At 36.4% G+C, this 26939-nt stretch overlaps 1 protein-coding gene across 3 annotated transcripts in view; it reads right to left on the bottom strand.

Annotated features, from left to right (window-relative positions):
- Positions 1-26939, bottom strand: part of LOC138704991 (NAD(P) transhydrogenase, mitochondrial-like) — a 157149-nt gene that overhangs the window by 32676 nt on the left and 97534 nt on the right. For all 3 annotated transcript variants that reach the window (XM_069833507.1, XM_069833508.1, XM_069833506.1), the window contains exons 8-12: positions 22412-22616; positions 17098-17313; positions 12423-12649; positions 8215-8303; positions 7310-7508 (exon numbers count right to left, since the gene is read on the bottom strand). In XM_069833507.1, the coding sequence (XP_069689608.1) occupies positions 7310-7508; positions 8215-8303; positions 12423-12649; positions 17098-17313; positions 22412-22616 (936 nt within the window). The remainder of the gene's footprint in view (positions 1-7309; positions 7509-8214; positions 8304-12422; positions 12650-17097; positions 17314-22411; positions 22617-26939) is intronic.

Genomic DNA, 26939 nt, shown 5'->3' with positions numbered 1-26939 from the left:
ATGGATTATTATTATTCTTATTATTAATTGTTATTAATTATTATTATATTATTATTATTATTATTATTATTATTATTAGTATCACTGTTATCATCATTATCATTATCGTAATCATTAGGATGATCAAGATTATGATTATCAGGATTATTATGATGGTTATTATTTATTATTGTCTTGTAAGTTACCATTAGGTACAACGAATTAGAAATCTTATTAATTCTTAATTTGTTATTCTCGTTCCTATAACATATAGGATAATTATTGTAAACCATATAGGCCTATGTCATTTTATATTGCAACATGGCTGCAATACAATAAGGATTGTTCTGTAACAATATTTTATAACGTGCACACCAGTAGAAAGTGTAGTTTTCTATAGTATAGGCTGGTTCACAATAAACCGGGAACAGAAACGAGAACGGAAATAACGTTAAAATAAATGTAGCCTACAGTATTTAAATGTGAGCATTCAGAATAGTTAATTGTGAATGCTTACATTTAAATACATTTATTTTAACAATATTTCCGTTCTAGTTCTCGTTGCCGTTTCCGTTCCCGGTTTATTGTGAACCAGCTTTTAATATTTTCATGTTTCACATCATTGTGTTACAAACTATTTTTTTTATTTAGTTGCTATAAAAGATGGCCTAATTACTGTAAAGTGTAAACCATCTCGGACTATATAGCCTCATTTTCAACTACCTATATTAAAATATCATTTAATACCATCCGTACAATAACGGGTTTTCATGCGTTGAAGGGTTCCGTACAAATTTTGCGGAACAAACGTTTGAGTCATGAGTCTTTCGCAAACAGCTCTTTGGTTAACTCGCCGTTATTCGAGAACCAGTAAAGATTTTGAGCTGCCATCACTTTTAAAAATAATTTCCACCCTTTCTCAACATTTCTCTCGCTTTGACCCCCCATCTAACGTGAAAAACAAAAAAGTTTTCAGCCTACAAAGGTGAAGTTGCAAATGTCTATTCTGAACACATCAAACTCCATCGAAGTTAATATTTTTTTTCTCACTTTCCAAAAAATATTTTCAGTTAGATTTTTTTCCTATGTTTTCCTTAGACATTGAGCTATCAATCCAAAAAATTACAGCGCGATTGATTAAGTATTATAGGAGCTACGACATGATATATATTTAAAGAACCGGGAAGTGTATAAGCCAATGCTTCCTATAGGAGCACGGCCCGAGCGATATTGCTTGCTTATCAGTACTACAGTCCCGCCTAGACCTCCGAGACTGTCGGGAATGACCTAGTATCGGTAATCTCGGGAGCAAGAGAATCTCGTGTTCTCTATCAATGAGTCATTTGGCTACGTTAGGTACTCGCGCACCGAGCGAGACTACGGTGATTACGCAACCGAGAACGGGCGATAAAATGAGGCAGTCTGCCCGACTCTAATGTATATGGTCTTATACGAAAATTAATGCCAAATGTTGTTTTAATAATTTTCAATTAATGAACACTTAGAAACAGGTTGGGTCGAAAACGACCCATTGGCAAATCAGGTACAGTAATGTCATATAACATTCAATCTTCTTATTTAGTTTCAGAATCTTACAACGGATATTATAATTTGCATGAAAGTAATAATATAATACAATATACAAGGTGGGCCAGACAAACAGAAAGATTTCAAGGTGCAGAAAAAGAATGAAAGGTTACTATTATATCAATTTAATGAGTAGAAATGACAAGTACATGAATAACCATTAGGTATACAACAAGAAAAAAAGAATATTTCTTACAAATTACGTCAGCCAAGTGACCTCCATTGAAACGCACACATTCTTTGAGTCTGGTCACGAACTGTTGCATAACTCCTCTCAGCATATTGACAGGTATCGCAGCGACCTCTTCTCGTATATGTTCTTTTAGGGCTGGAATTGTTCTGGGTGAATTGCCCCCAAATACCTTGATTTTGAGGTGTCCCCATAGGAAGAAGTCACATACCATTAAATCACGTGACCTAGGCGGCCAAGCAATATCCCCTTTCCGAGAAATGAAGCGACCCGGGTACAAAGCATTCACAGCATCCATAGAAATTCTTGAGGTGTGGCTTGTTGCTATGTCCTGTTGAAACGGTGTGTTTTCATTCACTGGAAAATGGGCGAATTGTGGTGTAAAAAAGTTCTGTATCATTTCAATACATCGTACTGAATAAACAGTCACTGCATTTCCAGCCTCATTCTCAAAAAAGAATGGACCGATTATTCCAGTTGATGAAACCGCGCATCATACCGTTACCTTTTGGGCATGGAGAGGTTTCTCATGAAGTAAACGAGGATTTGCCTGTGACCAATATCGAAAGTTTTGTCTATTCACAAATCCATTGAGAATGGAAGCGTGTTTCATCACTCATCCACAAGTTATTCACAAGATCTTCATTCTCTGTCAATCTAACAAGCAAAGCTCACAAAATCGAATTCTGTGTTGATTATCACCAGGATGAAGAGCCTCAACAATTTGAATTTTGTATGGATGATATCACAGATCCTTACGGAGAATCTTTCTCAATGATGTGCAACTTATTACAACAGTATATTGCACGACGTCTGGTCGGTTGTTGTGGACTTCTTAAAACCCCCTGTAGAACTCTTTCAATGTTCTCTGGAGTTCGAACTGTTTTAACACTACTGCCCCTTTTTTTTGTCATTGATCAAGTTGCCTCCGAGTTACTCACCCAAGTTCGAATAGCTTCATCCAATGGCACAGGCTGGTTGCATGGTATGTTGAAATACATACGGAAAGCTCATCGGGTTTGCACCAAACTCTCGTTATGAAGATAATATGCTTTAAGTGCGTAACCGCGTTGTTCCCCAGTCCAACGCTCCATTGAAATCAATTAATTGCACTTTGCAGTAATGAGCACCATTTAACAAAACATGGTAGAGACAAACAACTTGGTTACTAGGGAACGCGGAGATAGTGATGTCATCACCTAAGGTTGACATGGAAGTTATAGGAAGAAATAGATGGTATAATTTATTTCTTAACCACGAGGAATTAGGAAAAACACTTGTCATATAGGGGTACTTTGTATCGAGAGCATGCCTAGGCTTTATTGTGACATCTTGCCAGTCGCGGTTCGTGGGTATTGAATTCAGGAGGGCTGCATACAAAAATAAGCCATGCAACTTACCTTATTTAAAGATTAGTTCCATGTGCCTTGTCTTGTAGGTTGCAAACTTTTGAATCATCTTCTTACTCAAATCCGATATGTCGTTTAACACAGTCTTTACAATGGAAAACATAGCTCATGTGGTCAGTCTCTCTTCTCTCATCGTATTTCTAAGATAGGATTTTACTCTCTTCAAACACGAAAAGCAACGTTCTGGTTTGGAAGTTGTCATTGGTATGGTGATAGCTATGCGTAATAGTTCCACAACTTCTGAAAATGAGGGCTGCAAGTTCTCAGATAGAAGAAACTGCAAGAGCTTGACTGCATCACTAATATTTCTGAATTCTTGTCTCTGATACAGCACAGTGAGTTCCATTTTTAGTTTGTCTTTATCGAACATTAGAAAAAGCTTCACACATATATTTAGGTCATTTTCAGGAAATGAGCTTTTAAGCAGAGAAAACCCTCTAACCTTCGAACCAATTAACATTCAACTAGATTTAGAAGAACCAGTTACAAAATCTGAAACTTCCAAACCTGTACTAAAAGCGCTGGCATTAGAAGCTGTGAACAATAGATACCCACCAGAAGAATGGTTACATATCTACACAGATGGGTCTACTATCGATAACAACTCAGGATCAGGAATTACGTGTGCGTTATTCTCATTTTATCAACCAGCAGGACATCATACAACAAATTTTGATGCGGAAATAATGGCTATTCATATCTCACTCCAACACCTACTATACAGAATAGATAAATTTCAAAATGCTGTCATTCTCTCTGATTCTAAAGCAGCATTATATGCAATAAATTCATATAAAATGATGTCAATCCAAATTAAAGAATGTCACAAAATGATACAACAACTTCAAAAACTACAGAAAAGAATTCAATTGCAATGGATACCTGCACATTGCGGAATTGCTGGAAATGAAACTGCTGCTGACTCTCTTGCCAAAAAAGGATCCAATTTAATTCAGGATACAAATACAAGCCTACCTTTTACATCCATCAAAAGACTAATTAAAAATAAATATAAAATCAAGCAAAACCAAGCACTATGTACCAAAGCCAAAGATAAAAAATGGAGCATTTTAATAAAAAAACCAGAAAGTATTCCAGAAATTCCACGTAAATCTGCAGTAGCAAAATTCAGACTGCTTACAGAACACGATTATTTGGCCAAACACTTGAATAAAATAGGAATTTACACAAATCCAAATTGCCCTCTATGCAACAAAGAAGAAGAAATGACTGAAGATCATCTCATAACCTGTGAAGTTCTACCTGATGGATCCACCACAGAAAAATATTGGAGAGCAAGAATGCTAATGGCTTCGTTGCCAAAGCCTGGCATTAGATAATAACAACAACAACAACAATTTTTCTTGACACAGAAGAGATGATGATATCAGATGATTTATAAACTGGAATCGGGTGTTAACTTGTGTGAAAATGAGGTCACACACTTCCTTGGCTGCTGCAACCCTTGTCTGAATCCCTTCGACCTTACAACACTTTTTAGGGTTTTCATTTTCACAGATCTCACTGCTCAACTGTGCAATGTTCTGTATTGTCTGTATGGCATTAACAAAGCTTGATATGCAGAGTCGGCCTCGGTAGCATAGTCGGCTGCGGGTTCAATCCCGGCCCAGGTCGAAGGCATTTAAATGTGTTTAAATGAGACAGGCTCATGTCAGAAGATTTACTGGCATTTAAAAGAATCCTGTGGGACAAAATTCCGGCACACTGGCGATGCTGATATAACCCCTGCAGTTGTGAGTGTCGTGAAATAAACCATAATTTAATTTTTTTATATGCAGATTTGAACCTTAGAAATATCTAACTGGCGATGTTGTAGTTGGTTGTATAATATACCTATATGATACATCAATAAATGAAAAAATCTGAGCCAGAAATTGAATTCAGGATCTTCAAGAGTACGCACCAGGGTGCTTGCCTCATTTATTGTGATGTTGTTACATGTTTCAGATTCCATTATGGTTTGAAAACATTCTAGCAATGGCTCCTTCTTCTCATGAACATTTATTGTTCTTATTTTAAAACTCCATCTTGTTGCCCCAGCTGATGGAATTGCCTTTGAAACACATTAATCTAATACAGACTGTGTGGAGATCGAGAGAAGAAAGCAGGGATACTGGATAAATTAGCAAAAAATATGCGAGCTTTGTAGGCTATTTTGTTTAGCGGATCTTTCCATTATGAGATTCAACTGATGGGCACTTAATTTCACATTTCTCCTGAATTGTTAAGGTACTGAACTGAATAGACTGTAAATATTGTACAGAATTAATCACTGTTGCACTTGTTATACTCACAACATTAAAGAAAATGTATTTAAAACTGCGTGCTACTGACAAACTGCTGCAAATTTTGCAGCGCTTGGAAACTCTGGATTCATGACGAGGGGCAGCAGGGGGAGGGGTAAAACTAACGCGCAAAGCATCCGAGACGAGACTGGCAGCTCCAGGGGAGGAAGTGGCTTCATCAATACGTCCTTGTCTCTCGTTTCCACTGCCGTCTGGATTGTAATCTCGTTTCGCTCTGGCAGCACCAGGGGAGGAAGTGACTTCACTAATGATTGCGTGCATGTCAATGAGAGCGAAATTTTTTAAAAAATTCGAGCCGCTAAATAGAGACTGTATAATAAATGTATTTCACAACATAACACAACACAACACAACATGCTCTTGTCTCAAGAGCCACAAATGTCTGGGGGTGCTGCAGCTCTGCAACAACCCTTCGAAAGCCACCCCTGGTCCTAGCACATGCCATTATCTTCTCATATGGCTATTTCAACTCCTAACATTGTTAAATGGTGTTTGGATTAGCAGTATGTGTATCAAAATGAAGTTCAAGTGTGATAAGAGTATAGTGTGTGCATCCTATGTTTTCACTGAATTCGTGATGCATGGGTACGCATATCAATCCCTCTTGCTCAAAAGACTTCCTAAAAAGTAGTTATCTCCAATCATGAACGGAACAGAGGACGATTGTGTATGGAGAAGTGGGAGTGAAGACGAATGCCCAGATGACGGATGATGATGATGATGATGATGATGATGATGATGACAAAAAAAGCGCAGATGCCCATTGTGCAACTCAAACCAAGTAATGGATTCGGAACACCTCAAAATCTGTGCTTAAGTGGCTGACCATGATAATATCTTGAAAAATATTGGAGTGCAAGAGGTCAAATGACTTTATTGTTGTCCACACCTGTGGAGTAACGGTCAGCGCGTCTGGCTGCGAAACCAGGTGGCCCGGGTTCGAATCCCGGTCGGGGCAAGTTACCTGGTTGAGGTTTTTTCCGGGGTTTTCTCTCAACCCAATACAAGCAAATGTTGGGTAACTTTCGGTGCTGGACCCCGGACTCATTTCACCGGCATTATCACCTTCATATCATTCAGACACTAAATAACCTAGATGTTGAAACAGCGTCGTAAAATAACCCAATAAAATAAATAAATAAAAACTTTATTGTCAAATCCCTGACATTAGAAAACAACAACAACAACAAAAACGCGCAGAATGAAGAAGTTACAAGTGATGATAGATATTTATTATAGCAAACCATGTAGTGTATCATAGACCTACAAAATTAAGGTAGTTGCTTGCTAATTAATATTGCAGAATAGCCATTATTAATAAGCAAGACAAAGAACATAAATTCACTCTTGAGTGCAGTCAAGTACATACACATGGGATGGTTTTGAAATGTGTCCTGTTCCAAGATAAAATTTATTGTTAACTGAACTGTATTTGTGTTGAACAGTTTTTAATTTATTATGAATACATTTACTGAAAGTTACATTTTTGTTGTTCTTTCTCCCGTTTCAAAAGTGAGGTTTGCGACTTATTTGAGGGCAAGAGGTATTCGAAAAAATACGGTAAATTAATTTTCATGTAAATGCATGTGAAAAGAGCATATTTATCAAAATTGTTTAATATGATGTCAAGACAAAAGAAATCAACAACAAAAACAAAAACAACAACAACAACAAAAACAAAACAAACAACAACAACAACAACAACTGGTAGTCCAGAGTACAAAAGGAATGACTAATGATAAGTAGCAAAAAAATAAGAAAGGACAGAAGGAAAAAAGAAAGAAAGAATAAAATTAGTTATACATCATAGCACACACCATGCCAAGATTGTTTCCAAGCCTGGACGTAGTCTGAGAGCTGAGGCCAGCCAGTGCCCCCACACAGCACAGTGATGACACAAGGTACGCCATCTGATGGATCTCATTATAGCCATTTGCTGCGCCCCAACCATACAGTCCCAAAAATGCAGCACCAGGAATTGCATATAGTGAATTGTACTCTGGTGGATCTGTAGGCCTGCAAAGCAAATACAAACACTGTAACTTTTATTCTAAAATAAGTAGGAACAATGACTTTAAGAATAATGATAAAGTGCTCGTGGCATTGAGTTCATCTATTTTTCTTCTGACTTCCCATTGAAGGAATACAAGAGCTCTAGAAATGGATTATATGAGAAGTGTCAAGCTTGCCAAGAATGAAAAGAATGCATCGAAATAAATGCTGAGGAGACTGTGGGCGAAAGAGTTTAAAAAAAACAATAAGATGACTGGGACAAATTGCACGGATGGAAGAGGGCAGAAACGAATTCATATGTGTGGACTATCAGACATGTATAATAAGAATAGACCAAGAGTCACAGAATGAAGCCAAGAGATAACTTAGGGCACCATACAAAGCAGAAGACTGGAATTGAGACATTTGGGAACAGAGAGGTTTGATCTTATGGTAGTAAAAATTTTATAAACGTGCTTTTAGGTATTAGGAACAGAGGAGAGGAGAGGGGAGGTGATGGAGAGGAGAGGGGAGGGGAGGGGCGAGGAATGAGGAGAGGAGAGAGGAGAGGAAAGGGGGAGGGGGAGGGGGAGAGGAGAGTTAGAACCGCACCATGAGGGAAAAGCTACTGGTTGTTAAGAACATGCGTGTATCTTCATTATCCAAACTGAATTACAATAATTAACAGGAACACAACAAAACAATAGCATTTAAACATATGGCCACTTACCTTTTAAACATATCCAACATGCGCTGAGTGACTACAAAACCTCCGAACACGTTTATGAAAGAAACGAATGCTGCTGTTGATCCTAACATCTGAAATTAAAGCAATAATGTATAATGCACCAGTACAAACATACATGAAGTTGATGCAATTATGTGTAAAATATGCAAAAAAGCTTTCAGGCACAGCTGATTGTTGAATGACAAAAAACGAAGAGGCTTTATGGGCAGCAGTTTTAGAAATTTCGTTTTCAATAAAGAATGTCAATAGAAAAATCTGTGCCAAACTCTTTAAATACTGCAACTGCCACCAATAGAGAGTTATAGTTCTACTGTTTCTCCTCTATATTCATCAGACACGAAATGTACAGACACTGACTATCCTTCAATGAAGTTACAAGCTCCATTCTTGTTCAATCATGAGCATACCCTCCTCAACCCATGATAAGAGACTACAGTACTAATCAAAACATTCATAATTTAAAAACACGACACAAATCACATCTCCATACACCCTCTGTTAGTTTCAGCCATTACAAAAAAGTTGTTCATTATTCAGATATTACGATCTTCAATGCACTAATTGTCTTCAAACTTTGAAGAGAGGATGGAATTAACCAAATTTCGACATACTCATATCTTCTACTCAACTGATGAATTGTTTATGCTTGTAAATTGAACTAATCTGCTTGCTATGTATTGTATATTTTGAGGTTTTCTCGAACAGTAAGATAAATAATAGATAATGTGTAACAAATAAAACTTTTGGCCTGTTTAAGTAAATTTTATGCTTGTATTGGATAAATTAGATCACAAATAAGATAGAGTGGGTACTCCTACCTTCTTGTAATCGTTTCTCTGTACCTAGTGGTTAATTATGTAATTTATGTAATATTTGTTTAGCACGTCTTCTGTATGTTGTGTCATATTTAATTTAGATTTATAGTGTTAATCTAATTTACTGTTTCACAGACAAGGTTATTTAATGATGGTGTCTCCCCGTGATTGTAAGCATGATCCAGACCGGTTTTGTAATGTGTGCTGGTCTTCCTGATCTCCAGAGTGGTGAAGCACAGAATCAAGTATGCCAACAATTTCCGCTCAGCCTACAAGTCGTATTTCGGCATACCTATGGGTGACTGAGACAAAAAATGGGCAGCACATGTTGTGTGTAGGAGTTGTAGATCTACTCTCGAGGTCTGGTATAGAGGAGAAAGCAGAAGAATGAAGTTTGGTATACCTCGAATCTGGTGTGAACCAACAGATCAGCTGCATAACTGCTATTTCTGTGTTGATGACTTATCCCATCACAGAAGAGGTATGAAAACCAATGTGTTCGAATATCCGGACCTACCATCATCACTCAGGCCTATTATACACGAGGAGTTTCCGGTTTCTCCTCCTCCAGGTCGGCAGTAGTCTGACTTTTCCAGTAGTGGTTCGTGTCCCCAGGTTAGCGAGGAAGAGAACTTCTTGGACGATGCAGAGGCTACACTTCACTTTCCCACTCAAAAGGAGTTACACGATTTAATCAGGGATTTAGTATTAATAAAATCCAGTGCAGATCTTTTAATATAAAGATTAAAAGGAATGGAACCTTTCAGACAAAAGAGCTGCAAGATATCCGGACAGAGGAAGCGTCACCAAACATTCTCGCAATACTTCACTTTCGCTGACAAACTATGCCATTGCCATAATTTATTCGTACTAAACTATTCATCTGATTTGGTGATTTGGTCAGTGATTAACTTGGGCCAGGAAGTTCATGCATTTGCATTTTTTATTGGCTATAATTAATTGCTAATTAATTAATTGATTTGATGTTGCATATACTTGCATATTCTTGATTTCTTTTTATAAATGCACTATATTTTTATGACATTTATATTATTATAGCATATTTTCGCGTTTAAGCTCATTAAAGCTGACTTTATATAGCATAAAAATGTATGTATGTATGTATGTATGTATGTATGTATGTATGTATTTATGCATGTAGTTTGGCTTCTTAAAATACAAGCATCATATTTTTACCATTAATATTTTTACTGCATATTAATCAATTTTAATTTTTGTCACAACTGTACTTTGAAAGTTGGTGCAGGGAGCAGGAATGTTTCTTACTCACAGGGAAGTCCCTCACGTGACATTCGGCTACACAGTTGATTATTCTAGTCTCATTTATTTGCGTGTGCAGCTATGCAGTTGATTATTCGTGTATGGTATGGTGTAATTGCAGTTTTTTCCCCATGGCTGAAGGGTTCTCATTCAGTGCATTGTGATTATTTATCATTTCTCAAGTTGTTCAAGTATGCCTAAAACAAAATCCAGTAAGTCATCTACATCAGTGGTCATCAGCACTTGCTGAAATGTGCAAAGGGTAAGCGGTGCTGTCCCATGTGCACTGTCGTGTAACAGGGAGAGATAGAGAGCATAGTACCCTCTAGCAGCTACAGAGTGCACCCTAGTGCACTGCGTTTTCCGCGGGTAAGAGAGACTAGCCCCAACGTGCTCTGTGCTGACGACCCCTGATCTACACTAAAAAGTCTACGAACTGTTTTATGAGTGACATGATATCTTCAGATGGTTGAATACTGTCGTTTAAGTATGCCCAGTATCATCTTGCGACGTTGAGAGAAGCTTTTCAAGATATAAATATATCTTCAGAGATAACAGATACTATTTATCTATTAAAAGCCTACACTATGCGATTATCTTGAACTGCAACTCATTGCTTTTTTTGGACAGCGATGGTTGAATACTGTCATTTATGTATGCCCAGTATCATCTTGCGACGTTGAGAGAAGCTTTTCAAGATATAAATCTATCTTCAGAGATAACAGATACTTATTAGTTATTAAAAGCCTACACTATGCGATTATCTTGAACTGCAACTCATTGCTTTTATTAGACAGCGATGGTCGAATACTGTCGTTTATGTATGCCCAGTATCATCTTGAGACGTTAAGAGAAGCTTTTCAAGATACAAATATATAATCTTCATCTTACGATGTTTGGATGACGTATATACGTCCGTTGATGTGACATATTAATGAATTAAATACTATTATAGTCACAATCATGCCATGGTATGAAAGAAAAATTTCACAACCTCGAGCGGGAATCGAACCTGCGACTTCCTGTTCTCCAGTCAGGCGCTCTACCACTGAGCTATCGAGTTCGTCTCACGCTAAAGGCTCGGAATTATCCTTTCATACTGGCGCCAGGGACTATTTCGAGAAAGAAGAGACAATGACAGGCCTCTTATTCCTGTACAACAGATGGTAAATAATACTGCAGAGGCTCTCAAAATAGGAAAGAACACCATTGTTAAAATAGAAATGGAAAATTTTAAACCCCGTGAAAAAGAAAAAGGACAATGGAAAAGCGGGTGACAGGAGGATGCAATCCGATGGCATGTATATTTATATTACCGATGGGAGGAGCATCCTACTTTAAAAAAGCTGCACATTTCGCTTCGAGATGCAGATCTTTTCCACGGCAGTGCACACTGTCTTAAAGAATTTAGGTTTCAAGTATAAAAAATCCATGGTTGTAAGGTATTAATGGAGAGAAATTATCGCTTACACACTAGCCTATGTTCCATATTCGCATTCATTCATACGTTTTTATTATTATTATTATTATTATTATTATTATTATTATTATTATTATATTAATCTGGTCAAAGACTACCGTATGATACAAATCAAATTTATGAGTTTACAATTTCGTGTCAGCTGCTTAGTTCCGACATGGCAGACAGGCGGCGCAAAGAGCCACACTGTACTACTGCACAACTTCACAATGTCGCACTCTTTCCGCGTGTGTGAGAGAGAACTGTCAATACCTTTCTAGTTTTGTATAGACTGTAGTTGTGTTAATAACACTTTCAACTGCAGGATGTTCGGTTTGGTAAGATAAATTTGCCTGTTATCATCTCATTCAAGCACAGGGGTGCTATGTGTGCCACACTCAAAAGAAGTTCCTGGATAGGTATGAACCTTGAATATTAAACTCTTTAATCAAATGGCAAGTATGGAAATAATTTGATTGCTGATAATGTCGCAAACGATATGTAATTAAACGAAAGAATAGCCTTAAAATATATATATATATATATATATATTTTATGTGAAAACATATACTTCAAGCACACACGACTTTAGAGTACTAAAATGAATAGCAATACTTCAGCAGTTTTAGACTTACCTGAGGAACAGTTTCAGGGAATGAAGAGCCTCCCATGAGTAACATACCCCCGACAGCCGTGATACCAGAAATAGCATTTGTAACAGACATAAGGGGCGAGTGAAGAGCAGGAGTCACTCCCCAAACGGTGTGATAGCCCACAATGCCAGCCAATCCAAATGTAGTCATCATGGTGGTGAATGCAGGGTTTGGTGAAGCTAATCCAAGACCCAACACACCTCCGAGCCCTGAAACATTCACATTCTGTCATGATGTTCAAGTATCAAACTAATTGGCTTCAACATATTAACCAAATCTCCAGAGCAAGAATCCCTAGGGCAATCTTGAATTACAAACCAAGAGGGAGAAAAGCACTGTAACAGTTCTTTCAGAACTATAAGCTGTCAGGATGATGATGATGATGATGATGATGATGTTTATGTAGTCCAGAACTTCTTTTCAGTAATAAATAGCAATGGATGTAAGGGATTGAACATAGTTTACAGTGAATTATCTTCTTCTTCTTCTGCCACAATGATAGGCTATATTCCTGTGCTAACTCATATTTACATATTTAACCATGCCTCCATACATGTCTTGATATCAGATATTTCTGGATCCTTAGCTGTGGTATGGGCAGCAAAGTAATTTCCAAACACAGAAGCTTTTAAGGAAAACAAAACAAATTTAAGCATAGCATCTCTTGATAACAGCTGTAACAGTAACTTGCACGTGTCATACACTTGGTGTGCGGTTCAATAGGTGACTACTTGCCTCGTTTAGGTACTATTAGATCAAGATTGGAAGATTTAAACTTAGTAACGTTATAAATCATGCTTTCTCAACCATTACATACACCACGCCTATCTAAATGTAGTAGTATCATTTTATAGTTTTTAGAATCTATAAATACGAACTATGATAATGATGATGATGATAATAATAATTTATTTATTTACTATTATTTATTGTGCTGTACAACAGCCAAAGGCCAATAGCAGTTCAGCACAAAGCATAATTACAATATGACAAAAGTGATAATTACAAAATAATAAAAAAAAAGTGCACAAAAATAATTATTACACATAAAGACAACTACAATTAATGACAATAATGACGATGAATGGACAGAATAATGGATGGCTTTAAAATATATAATCAAGAATACTATGAGAATAATAGTGATGATACAATGATAATTAAGTATAATGTCTGAAAGAATACATAAATGATAAATCATTGCCAAGAGCAAACTAAGTCTATACATTGAAGGGATCGAATTCGCAGCCATGCATGTTGGTATTTTTAATGCATCTGGAGACAGGTGAAAGAAATTTAGAATTTCTATTATAGAAAAGTTTGTGGGCTCTCATATCTTTCGTTGAAATACTAAGGTAATATTATTTAACAAGGAGTCACAGGATATATCACCTTTGAGGACCTTACAAAAGAACAGATAATCTAGCTCATGACGTCTAGCATATAGGTTTTGACAATTAAAATATTCACATTTTCTCTCATAACTTTACCCGGAATTAATAGGCAGAAATCTGAATGAACATAATTTTCTATATACGTATATTTTATAATTTAGCCTAATCTGTAACAGTAATAATAATAATAATAATAATAATAATAATAATAATAATAATGATAACAACAACAACAACATTAATAATAATCATCATCATCAACATTCATTCTCGTGTTCCCGATTATGGGGTCAAGTATGAGGTCAGTCTCCAGTGTTATCAACTATCCACATTTCCTCATTCATTACTTCCATCCACGACTTTCCTCTCTTTCTACAGCCTGTTTCACCCGGTCTTACCATCTTGTTCTAGGTCTTCTGAAAGGTTTGCATCTACAACTTTTAATGTCAATGTCTTCTTTGGTAATCTCACATCATCCATCTTTACAACATTTCCAAACAACCTAATTCTGTTACCTTCCAGTTTATTTTGCAATTCTCCAATTTCCAAAATGTTTATTATTTCCTCATTCTTTATTCTATCTCTTTTTGTTTTTAATACTGTGCTGCAAATAAATCTTATCTCTGTTGCCTGAATTCCACTTCAATCTTTCTTTGTCATTTATATTACGTTTTTGTAGTATAATATGTCAAAACTGGTTTAAAACATAATTTTTTCTTTTACAGTTTACAGGTATATCTTTATTCTATAACAAACCTGTTACTGGATGGTAACATTTAAAACGAGCATATATTCTTTTACTAATTTCAAGTTATATTCTCTCATCTTTATTCACTTCACTTTCTAAATAATTCCAATTTTCCACTCCTTCTAAATACTTACTTACAAATGACTTTTAGGGAACCCAGAGGTTCATTGGTGCCCTCACATAAGCTCGCCATCGGTTCCTATCCTGAACAAGACTAATCCAGACCGTAACATCGCATTCCACCTCCCTCAAATCCATTTTAACATTATCCTCCCATCTACGTCTCGGCCTTGCAACTAACACTATGTGTATTTCTGGATTCGCCCATACGTGCTACATGCCCTGCCTATCTCAAACATCTGGATTTAATGTTCCTAATTATGTCAGGTGAAGAATACAATGCATGCAGTTCTGTGTTGTGTAACTTTCTCCAATCTCCTGGAACTTAATGCTTCTTAGCCCCAAATATTTTCCTAAGCACCTTATTCTCAAACACCCTCAGCCTCTGTTCCTCTCTCAAAGTGGGAGTCCAAGTTTTTCTAAATACTTCCAATTTAATTTAATTTTAGTTATTCGGTACAGGTTTCTAAATATATTCATTACTACTGTTTCATTCTCATTTATCTTCAATCCATACTCACTCACCACTTCATTCCACTTTTCAATTCTTAATCTTAATTCTATTTTAATTTCATTTTCAGCTTTGAAAGAGTCAGATGGTTGGTCGGTCGGTCACTCAGTCAGTCAGGCATTGTGAAGCATGTCGACTCTGTACCGATTTCACAAAGCGCCTCCCCTCTGTTTGTTCCTGGCCAGATCTTCCCAGTTGTCAACCTCCATCTCCAAGCATTCCTTTGCGATCTCAACCTTCCATCTACTCCTTGGTCTTCCTGGACATCTTTTTGCTTTGAATATAGCTTTTTTACACTTCTGCTATCATCCATACACAGAATGATTCAAAAGAACTTCACAATTTTGAAAGCTTTCGAAATTTATTGAAAAGACTTACGTAATTGGTTTTAATGTCATTTGATAGCAGAACACATCAAGTTTACACGTAAACATTCATTGTGGTTCAATGTGACTACCACTGGTCATACGGCAAACATACTATCTTAAGTCAATTTCTTCCAAAACTCGATGCAGCAATCTGGTGTCACTTCTGCAACTGTTCAATCACTGCATCAGAAACACATGAAGATTTGGTATGGCTAACAAAATAACCAGTCATAATGAAAGTCAAATAAGTGAAGGATAGCTTTGTTTGCAGCTCTTCGAAATCAACATAGCATGCTTCTCGTGAGGTTGGCATGCCACAACCAACTATTTCACGTATCTTACGGAGATGTTTGCACTTGAAAGCATACCAATATATGATGATGCAACACATGGCAGTCACACTGAACCACAATGAAAGTTTATGTGTAAACTTGATGTGTTTTGCTATCAAATGACATTAAAACCAATTATGGAAGTCTTCTCAATAAATTTTCGTAAGCTTTCAAAGTGTTGTTGTTGTTGTTTTCTAATGCCAGGCATTTGACAATAAAGTCATTTGACCTCTTGCACTCCAATATTTTTCAAAGATATTAACATGGTCAGCCACTGAAGCACAGATTTTGAGGTGTTCCGAATCCATTTCTTGGTTTGAGTTGCACAATGGGCAGTTAGGGGACTGATATATTCCAATTCTATGCAGGTGTTTGGCCAAACAATCATGGCCTGTTGCCAATCTAAATGCAGCTACAGACGATTTTCGTGGTAAATCGGGAAATTAACTGTGGATTATGATGCAGAGAGTTCCATTTTTTCCCTTGAGATTGTGTTATCAATTTTGTTTGTTGAAGTCTAAGTACTGGTATGTAGATTTAATAAATCTTTTCACAGAGTAATACGTAGATTTAGTAGCAGTGCTGTAAGTAGCAATGCTGCCCTTCTTTGCTAAAGCATTCACATTCTCGTTTCCCAGGATTCCACAATGGGATGGTATCCATTGGAATAAAATTCTTTTATTGAGTGATATTAATTGATAGAGCATTTTAGTTATTTCTGCTGTTTGAGATGAAGGTTTCAAAGTTGTTAAGTCCTTTTTAAATCACCCTATATAATAATAAGCTCGCGTGGATTGGATCACCAAGTGAGTACACTTGAGCCATTCCTTCGAGGGGGTTCTAATCCCATGACAGGAGGTCTGTGCCCAAGATGGGACATCATGGCTAGCATTCATTCATTCATTCATTCATTCATTCATTCATATAATAATAGTAATAATAATAATAATAATAATAATAATAATAATATTAATAATAATAATAATAATAGTAGTAATAATAATAATATTAATAATAACAATAACAACAATAGTAAAGAAGAAGAAGAAGACGAAGAAGAAGAAAATCTAAGAAAATTATAAATATGATGATCAAGGAGGGAAAAGGATGTCAAAAAAATGTCAATGATGACAATGAGACGACAACGATAATGTTTAGACTAATGTATTATTTCAAATACATACCACCAGTGTACATGAGGGCATCTTTAAGTGTATTGGCAAAGTAGTTGGGCTCCACTGGAACTGGTTTATCTGCTGGTTTGGCAGTAACAGCAGGGGCAGCACCTGGGGCAGATGCAGGGGGCGGTGGAGGTGGCCACATCAGTTGGCCATTCTGTGATATAATGCTACCACGCACCACCTCATCTTCCAAGTTTATATGGAAGTGGTCCTTTGTACCTAAAACACAGTATACAAAGAGGAAAGTCAGCATGGCAACAAAGTGAAAAAGAAGGACAAAGCAAACCAATAACAACAGAAAAATTATATTACATAATTTTACATTCTCAGCCACCAAGTAAAACATATAACATTTTTAGGGACATCAGTACAACTGAATAATGATCATGATTAATTATTTATTTCAAATAATTGATGAAATTCATTCTATCAGTCAGTTTGAATTGAATTACAATGTAGCACTCAAATGCCTGAGCCAGAAATTTTAACCAACAACTGAAATACCACTGAAACTGAATGAATGAATGAATGATTGAATGAATGAATGAATGAATGAATGAATGAATGAATGAATGAATATGTGGATGATTGGTAAATTAAAAAATATATAAATGAATAGAAAATTGAATCAATAAAATGAATTAATGCATACAGGTTGTCTCTGATCAAATATAAAATGCTAGAATTGATTTAAAAAAAAACAATAAAAATATTTTTCATTAAGCTATGCATGTCCGTTTATGCATCATTTTGAATGCTGCACCTTCCAAATTTGGCCGTGTACGAAGAGCAATGGGGTGTGTAAAGAATGTCACTACAGAACTTTTGGTGTCATATGCTATTGCCCCCATGATGGAAAGTAGGCCTACATGAGCAAGGTTTGAGGGGAAATGTCAAAGAGGATGTGACATGTCTACATCTTCAACACCATGCACTGCAACAAATGATCCACAACCAGCAGCGTGTTCTATGAACTGCTGTCAATGCTGGAGTATTTCAAAAGATTCTAGTGCCAAGCAACACAAAACACAGCATATACTGCTTGTTGAAAAACATCTATAGAATGAAACTTATATTTCTATATGTTGTTTTTCAATGTACTGAAAAAAAAAAAAAAAGATGCATGTGGGAAATATTTAAATACATAAAAACAAAAACAAAAAATATAAATATTAAGAAGCTGTCTCCCCCCTCAAAAAAAAAAATTACAGTGTTTGTTCCAGTTTTCATTTTATTTTCTCAGAATACATGCCCTAATGAATGTTTGTTTTATTGGAACTAAGTGCTTTTTATAAAACAGTGCCCTTTCTACTTTCAAACACTGTCTGCAACTTTCCTGGCTTAATTGTACATGAAGAGAAAGCTTTCACTTTCTCGAATGTAGCAGCAAAGATTCAGTTTCAGGTTTATAATCTTGTTTTCATTGCTATCAATGCAACTTCATTCCTCATATAAATCAACAGTACATTAAGTGACAAAATTTTTGTCTAATAATGCATATTATGTTGAAACTCACATATTTTTTACTTTGACCGTCTAGTCACATTCAGTTCTCATCAGACTTTCACATTCTTCTTCATGTTCAACGTAAAATAAATGTCCAGTTCATGTTCATAACCGAATTTATACGAAAAGTTCACCACTATAGATTGTGCGACTTCTCGCCAGTCAGCCAATGTATAACAGATTGCATTCAGAACATTGATTTTCAAACTGACGTTCTTCCCAGAGTTAATCAAATACATAGCTCTCTGCACAAGCTACTTCATACAGTGCTGTGTCAACTACTGGCTTATGAAATTCGTGACAACAAGATGATATCTGGCAAGATGAGGCCGATTATTCACCATAAATTATTTACTGTAATTCGCCTTATGGTAGAGGAAAACCTCGGAAAAAAATTGACCAGATAATCAGTCCAAGAGGGAATCGAACCCCGCCCGAGAGCAACTCCAGATCAGCAGGCATACGTGCTACTGTCCGAGTTATGCCAGTGGCTACAGCGCTGTTTAATTACAGTGAGGTCAAGGGCTTGCAGGACTGTAATGTAGTTGGCACTCTGGGTAGGAAAAGTTCGAAATTCAGCTTTGTTTTTTAATTATGTATCTTCCAAATAGGTAATACAATTGTCCACAAACAATAGAATTTGTCCATTCTGTGTGCTATTGAGACAGTCAATGTTTTTAAAATGCAGGAAATATATCTTTAATCATTCACTTTGAGTTAGCATGGTAGGTAACTGATAGTTTCTAACATTTCTGAAAAATTCTTGCAATTTTATTTGCTGTCGAAGTCAGTAATTGCTTGTTATCTCTGTCATTCTTCACAGTACGTAACACAAATGACCAGTCTAAAGCACTACCGGTATTTCCCCTATGACAGGACCTCTCAGTCTCAATATTCTGTCTGGGAGGTATTTTTAGAATAGGCCATCTCGTCTGTAAATGTTACATGGATCATACTCTCTTATTAAAATCAGCAGTTTCTCTAGGAACATGTCTATTGCTCTATTGGTTATTTTCATTACCTTTTCTCACAAGACATTGCTATTTGTTAGAATACTGGGTACCAATGAAAATTTGTACAATTTCATGTCTGTTGTAGGCCTATCAATATTAATTTCTGTCATATTTCCTTGCTACAATTCTGCATTTTCTTCTCACAAAAATGATTGTTGCAAAAAAATAGCCTCCTCCTCCTCATCCTCCTTCGGCATTATGGTCCTTTCAGTATAACCACAGTCTAGTACATACAGTCGCGAAGCTCAATACGTAGGGAATATGCATTCAATGACAGTTGAACTTTAGTTGCTGGCCATTAGGATCGCTACTATTGCCTCATCACAGACAATGTGAAATAGTACCGGCAAGTCTATTGTTCCTAGTACTCTCAGTTGCTAACCACTTGAAGTGCTGTATCGCGAGAAATTAAAAAAATCACCTCAAGCTTCGTGACTGTACAGTATGTACTAGACTGTGGTATAACCTTGACCTCCCTAATGACAGCCTTCCAATCAAACCGATTCTGTGCTTTCAGTCTCCATTTGGTATATTTTACATTGTTTATATTACACAAATTGAAAACATATCACATATATAAAGAAATAATACAAATTATATTTAGACTGAAGATTAGGTTCTGTAAATAAATAAAATGTACGCAGTTACTTACGTAATGAATGTCATTTTAAACCAACTCAATGAACCAACATAACCTCTCTTCACCTACAAAACACTAGGCAGACAAGGTTCGATTTTTATAAACATATTCACACTAATACTCACCCATTTTATAGTAGTACAGTAGTTGGAAATGTACTCTGCTGGCATATTTTTTAAACATCTGACAAGTGAGTGTACACAAACGAGTTATTGGAGGCCTGTTTATAATCCTGTATTTTTTATTCAGGTGGGAATGCCGGTATCAGAAAATTTTCTGTGTACCATTTTTGTCTCCAATGACTCCCTTTTCACATAATTATCTCACATAGATAACTACTGTTCTAATGCATACTTGAACTTGAATTACATGACTGAGCAATACACCCATTTTTGTTAGAAGTATGATAGAGATGTGTTTATGCCACATGTGTTATGGATGAAGTGACGATTTCTGCTGGTATGCAAAGTGAACATTAGTTCTTTTCATTGCTTAAAAATGACAATAATAGATGTATGGATGTATAGTAAGTAACAACTGGTAAAGTAAAAAATAAACTTCAGACCAAAGAACTCTGTGCAAAAATTTATTGGGGCCGACAGGGAGATGATTACTGCCCAGTGCACTGGATATTCAAGACATAAACAGAATTCAGAAAAAAATCACGTTAAAGAAATTAACTCTTATTTATTTTCACATCTGAATGCACCTTTTAGCATAAATAAATATGAATAAATCCATATTAGTATAAACTGATTCAATTTGGGTTAACTAAATAATTTCCCAAAGTATCAGAACATTTTTCACAGCATACCATTTCTTCAGTATTTTGTCCTTTCATTTTACACTCTTTTCTTGTGACATCTGTTGCAGTGTGATAGCCTTTTAGCAATCAAGATTTAACATACTTGTCACAGTTGAAGATGATCAAATGAGGCCCAACAATTCTTATAAGAAGAAGGTTCCTCATAATGTTAACTAGCAGTGATGATCTCAGCAGAGAGACAAGGAAGTCGAGTTGGAAGAAGCCTCATAATATATTGGCAGTGCGAAATTCGAACATCTCTCAGTTCCGTGATGAAAAATATAACAAAAAGGTGCCTGAATTCAGCGGCAGTTCCTCTATATGAGCACAGGAGCACGTGAACACCTTAAAAATCAACAATAATCATACATATTACTGTATTAATATTATTACATCTATTACTTTCCAATGTGCAATGACATTCCTACATTTTTCGTCTCGAGAGAATGTCCCGTTCATGTGTTGTGTGTCTTTAAATCTCCATTGGACAAGTTGCCAGCAGCTCGCACAATTTTTCTCTAGCAGGGTGAAATAGCCTGAGGCAAGAATATTTTCTGGTTTGTTACAATGGTTAGAATAGCTCTGGCTCGCACAGGTCTTAACGTGCTAATGACAGAGAAAGAGAGATGCTCCATTTCTCTTGCGTCTGGCATCCTGTTCCTTTCTCCCTCTTTCCTCGTTTTCTCTCTTTACTCTTTCTTTTCAAAATACCGTTACGCGCGGGGGCTGATTCTGTTGTCTTTTGTTCAGCAAAGTAAGGAAAATACAAGCTGCACTGGTGCGTACTGAAAGTTGAAACAGCAGTACTTGAAGTTGGAGACGGATGTGTGTGAAATTGTGAGTGTGTTACATTAAAAGAGGATTAAAACATTCCTCTGTAACACCATGACAGAAGACCAATTAAGTACATTGGCTATAATATTGGCAGTGAAAAAAAGAACTTGTTAACAACATTAGAGACTTCAATAATAAAGGTATTGATAAGTTTGCATCTCTCAAAATTAGGCGCATGGAGTTTCTCTACAAATAAATCTAGATCTTCAACACCATCTACAATAGCAGTGAAAGTGAATCCTAGGAATTAATTTTACTCTATTCTTGTTTAACGGTTTTAATTTTGGTTTATATGCGTAGATTTGATACATGCATATTAGAACTCGTTTATCTCTGACGTGTGACTCAGCTATACGAGAATATATCAGTGTGTGTTCATTATTCATATTTTTTTTTTGTGAACACACATTCAAGAAAGGCACGAGCCGCCACTGCCCGAATGTCAGGCACATTCTGCCATTTAAGGAAACTTCTGGCTGAAATTAAATTTCTCTGTAAACAAACACTTTATGCACTTACCAATGCTGAGCAGAAACTTGGAAATATTGTTAGCATACAGTGTGGAGCTCTGTGTTGGCAAGCGACTGGAGAGATCAGTTAGTCCAATATGAATTACATCATTATGAACATACACTTCTCCAGGACGGGTTGTCTCCACATTGCCACCAGTTTCTGCTGCCATATCCACAATGACACTTCCTGGTCGCATTGCCTCCACGTGTTCCTAAGCAAGATGAGTAAGGACATTAATTCAGTAAACAATAATGAAACAAGAAACTGAATTCTTTTTTTTTTTTTTTTAATTTATCAAACTCCTACTTGCATCAGTGAATACAGTTTTACTGTAGAACTCAAGGCAGTTATTCAGGCTACAGCACTTGCATTTACTAATACAATTAAATAAGCATTTACTAATACAATTAAATAAACACAAAATTTCAGCAAAAAAATTGTTGTGCTATGGATATCAGCACATCGTATGGCTGCAGTGACATGCAGTCCACCCAAGCAACCCAAGCACAGCTTGGACAGCACTGATTGATTATAAGAATCACGATATCTACGTAAATCCACGATTAAACGTTCTGTTTATTTAATCATAAAGTCCTGAAACATTTCTAAATATGTTTTGTTAATTGTAAGTCGCATGGTGGGGCATATACAATGCACATACTGCGGTCCTGAGCTGGCAGCAGAGTGCCATCAGTGCTAATGCAGGTTAGCATGGAGGTTGCCATGACAATCCACATCATCATAACTTCTAACCAATGAAGAACGCCTCACGAGACTGTAGTAAATGCATATACCCCAAGCAGCCGGTAGCCTGCCTGGGCTGGCTGTGTGAGCGAAGTCGAATGAATGTAAAACGTACTGTTTCTCTCGCGTTTGTTTGTACCAGTACATTGTGTATGTGTATATAAGTGCAATAAAAAGTTTTGATTATGTCTGGTGATAATAATAATTTAATTCAGCAACAAAAGCTAAATACAGTAATTTAACTAAGTTAAAGCAATACAGGATCATAATGTTGCTATTGCACATATTTGTGCTTTTAACGCACTTGCGACTTTTGGAACTGTGCATATTGAAACTGAGCTAAGTGACCAAACACAACAAAGTATTATTTTACATAATGAAAAGGTAACACGCAATAGAGACATTCTGAAAAGGCTTATAAACGCCGTTTGTTTACTTGCAAAACTGGAACTTTCATTTAGAGGAAACGGTAAGTCGAAAATGTCCAACAACCGCAGTAATTATTTAGAACTTTTGGACTACACCGCCCAGTACGACCCTCTTCTAAAAAATCACTTGAAGACATCTACAGTATTCAAAGATGTATCAAATCGTATTCAAATGATTTAATTGCATCTGTTGCCAGTGCATTTAATAAGGAAATTAAACAGCAATTATAGAAATCTGATTTTTTTTGCCATATTAGCTGATGAGACAACTGACGTCTCGAATAAATCACAATTTTCTGTAATTTATCGATATACGATTGAAGGAAGGGTGGTAGAGCGATTTGTGTGCCTCTGTGATGTAAGTGAGGACAAAACAGCAGCAGCACATTCTGATCTTATTTTTAAGACATATTCAAGACTTTTCAAACTGCAGTAAGAAATTTGTCGCACAGAGCTACGATGGAAGTGCAGTGATGGCCTCTTCATTACATGGTGTCAAGCTAATATTAAGGCATCTTTTCCACAAGTTCTCTTTGTTCACTGTTATGCACACTGTTTAAATTTAGCACTGTCCCAAAGTGTTTCAAGTATTCCTGAATGCCGTATATTTTTTGCTACTCTTTCTGGGCTTGCAGCATTTTTCTCCAAATCATCAAAGCACACAAAATTTCTTGCTGAATTTCTGGGTCGACGATTACCACATGTTTCCCAACAAGATGGAATCGCTCGTCATGACTTACCAATACTTAGAGTAGTCTTTTATAATAGTATTTTTAATTTTAGGCAGTAGTTGCAGTAGGCCTAATCTTATAAATTTTGTAAAAAAAAATTGGTACCAAATACCAAATTATTTTTATAATTAGTAATGTTATAAGTATTTGAATCAAATATAAATAGTAAGAAGGAAAAGAAAACTTCACTACGCGGCTGCTTGGGTAATCTGTTGGGCCACCGCACATCACTGCATATGGGAAATTATGTACCAGTGAAAGTCTGGATTGAGCACTGCCCTCCCTGTGGGAATAATTTCAAATTCCTTTTGCTTCTGCATGCTTATTTAAATTCAAAGGAGGAATGTTTTCACTATACTGTACGTGCCTTGCTATTTTAAAATTCCAATACTTTTGTGGAAGACTAACCATGAAAGACAATCTCTAAGTTCATACATTTCAATTGTCTCCCGTAACTGTTACTATTTTAATTGTTATTGAGTCTCACTTTGTTCCATTGTTCATGCCATTTTTGTCCATCATTCAAATCATGCAGTTAATTTCAGTAAAAGAATATCGCATTAATATTGTGGATTATTTATGAATAACTACCAATAACTACATTCGTGAACCAAAACCTGATCAAGATGCAAGGGAGTTCGAAATCAGACCCACGCAAGAGCCGTAATCAAAATAATGAAACCACAGCAAGAGTAGCAATGAATATACCGTCAGTATGTCATAAGAACATTAAAGTCTGGTTTTTGCAGATCGAAGTGCAGTTTTTGACATTGCAAATCATTGCAGAATCAACTAAATTTAAACATTTGTTGGGTTCATTGGAAGCAAATGTGGTTGAATTAATACCATATTTCTTATCTAGACCTGCCTCAGCTACCCTTTTCACTGATAAATAATCGACAAAATCATGAGTTTGTGGAAACAGAAGGTTTTTTATTTTAACATATTTAACAAACTCTTAACTAGACTTGAATTGGGAGATAAAAATTCAACCCAGCTTCTAAGAAAAATATGTACTCTTGCAGGTACTCTTGCATTCAAAGATGATTTATATGTACAATTTTTATTCAATGTTTATCAGTTCATATTCGATCTATTTAGCAACAAGCAAGGATGATCTTAACAATTTGGCGAATATGGCAGACAAAATCCTTGAATTTTCCACGCCAGGCCAGTTGGTTTATAATTCTAAACTTTGTCATTCCAGTCACGTTGACCAACCTAACCCATCCACTCAAGAAGAGAAATTTTCCCGATTAGAGGTTCAAATTTTTCAGTTAACATCAACTATACAGGAGTTGCGGATGAGTTCTTGGTCCAGACTTGCATCAAGGGCAGAGTGTACAGGATCTCAATCTATCCAATCTACCACTCCACGTCACTATAACTCAAAAGGTTCATTATGTTGGTATCACTTCACATTCAGAGATCAAGCCAGGAAATGTATGCAGTCTTGCACACACTATCATGCCACAGTGAGGCCAGAGGTTGGAAAACTAATCAGCTGGATACAGCAAAAATTTTCACTGCCTATCCATTAGTGACAAGCTAACTGGTATGCACTTTCTAATAGATTCAGAAGTCTATATCTCTCTCTGATTCTCCCATCGGTCAAGGAACATAGGATTGTAGCCAAGTCAGAACTACATGTAGTATATGGCACAGCCATTAAAACATATTAAGAATGCCTACTGCGACCTGAATTAGGTTTAAGGAGAAATTTTTGTTGGAATTTTATCATTGCCGTGATGTGCATACTCCAATTATTAAGGTACGGTCACACGTCGCTACTTTTGTTGCACAACTTTTGTACTGCAGCTGCAAAAGTTGCATGTCGTGTTCACATGTAAGCCAAAAGTAGCATGCTGTACGCTACTTTTCGTGCTGCGCAACCCAAGTGCAGCAAAAGTTGCAACTGGAGGTTGCGAGCCTGTTCACACACAAGGCACTACTTTTGCAGCCACAGTCATGCTGCAGGTTTCCATCTCCGTGTTGACTTCTTAATATACATTTTGTGGTTATATTCGCATTATTAATAAACTCATGCGAAAGCTTACTTATCTATTATTTCCTTTTCTGTCCTAACTAGTATTCAGAAATTGGCAATATTTTTACTATAAAGCTTTTAAAAACGCCTATATACTTAAATGATAGCCAACAGCATATCCACGTAATCAATGTTGGCAACCCTCCTGTTTGAAACTACGCTACAGAAAATTAAAAAAATGAATTATATCATCAGCAAATATGCTCAGACTGTGTTGTGCATTTAATAACTGTTACAAATAATTTATTTTCATCACATCTAACATTAAAATACATCCAAACAATAAAAGTATCATTGGCACATATGGGTGGCAACACTGGTCGCAACCACAGTAAAAGTTTCAAGAAAACCGATATCAAAAATGCTGCGGCTGCAACCCTGAGAATCCCTGTTCACACGTCGCTACTTCTAAGCTGCACGCAGCATGAAAAAGTAGCGAGCAGCAGGTTCGGCAGCCGCTACTTTTCGGGTTGCACCATTGTTCACACGTTGCAGTACGAGAGTTGCGAAGTTTTTTGTACTGCATCGCTGCAAAAGTAGCAACGTGTGACCGTACCTTTAGGCTGAATTTCTTCACCATTTCA

This window comes from Periplaneta americana, chromosome 8 (genome assembly GCF_040183065.1).
Source record: "Periplaneta americana isolate PAMFEO1 chromosome 8, P.americana_PAMFEO1_priV1, whole genome shotgun sequence".
In the NCBI taxonomy this organism is placed as follows: Eukaryota; Metazoa; Arthropoda; class Insecta; order Blattodea; family Blattidae; genus Periplaneta; species Periplaneta americana.
Note: the sequence above shows the minus strand (reverse complement) of the source record. Positions and strands in the feature narration are given on the sequence as shown.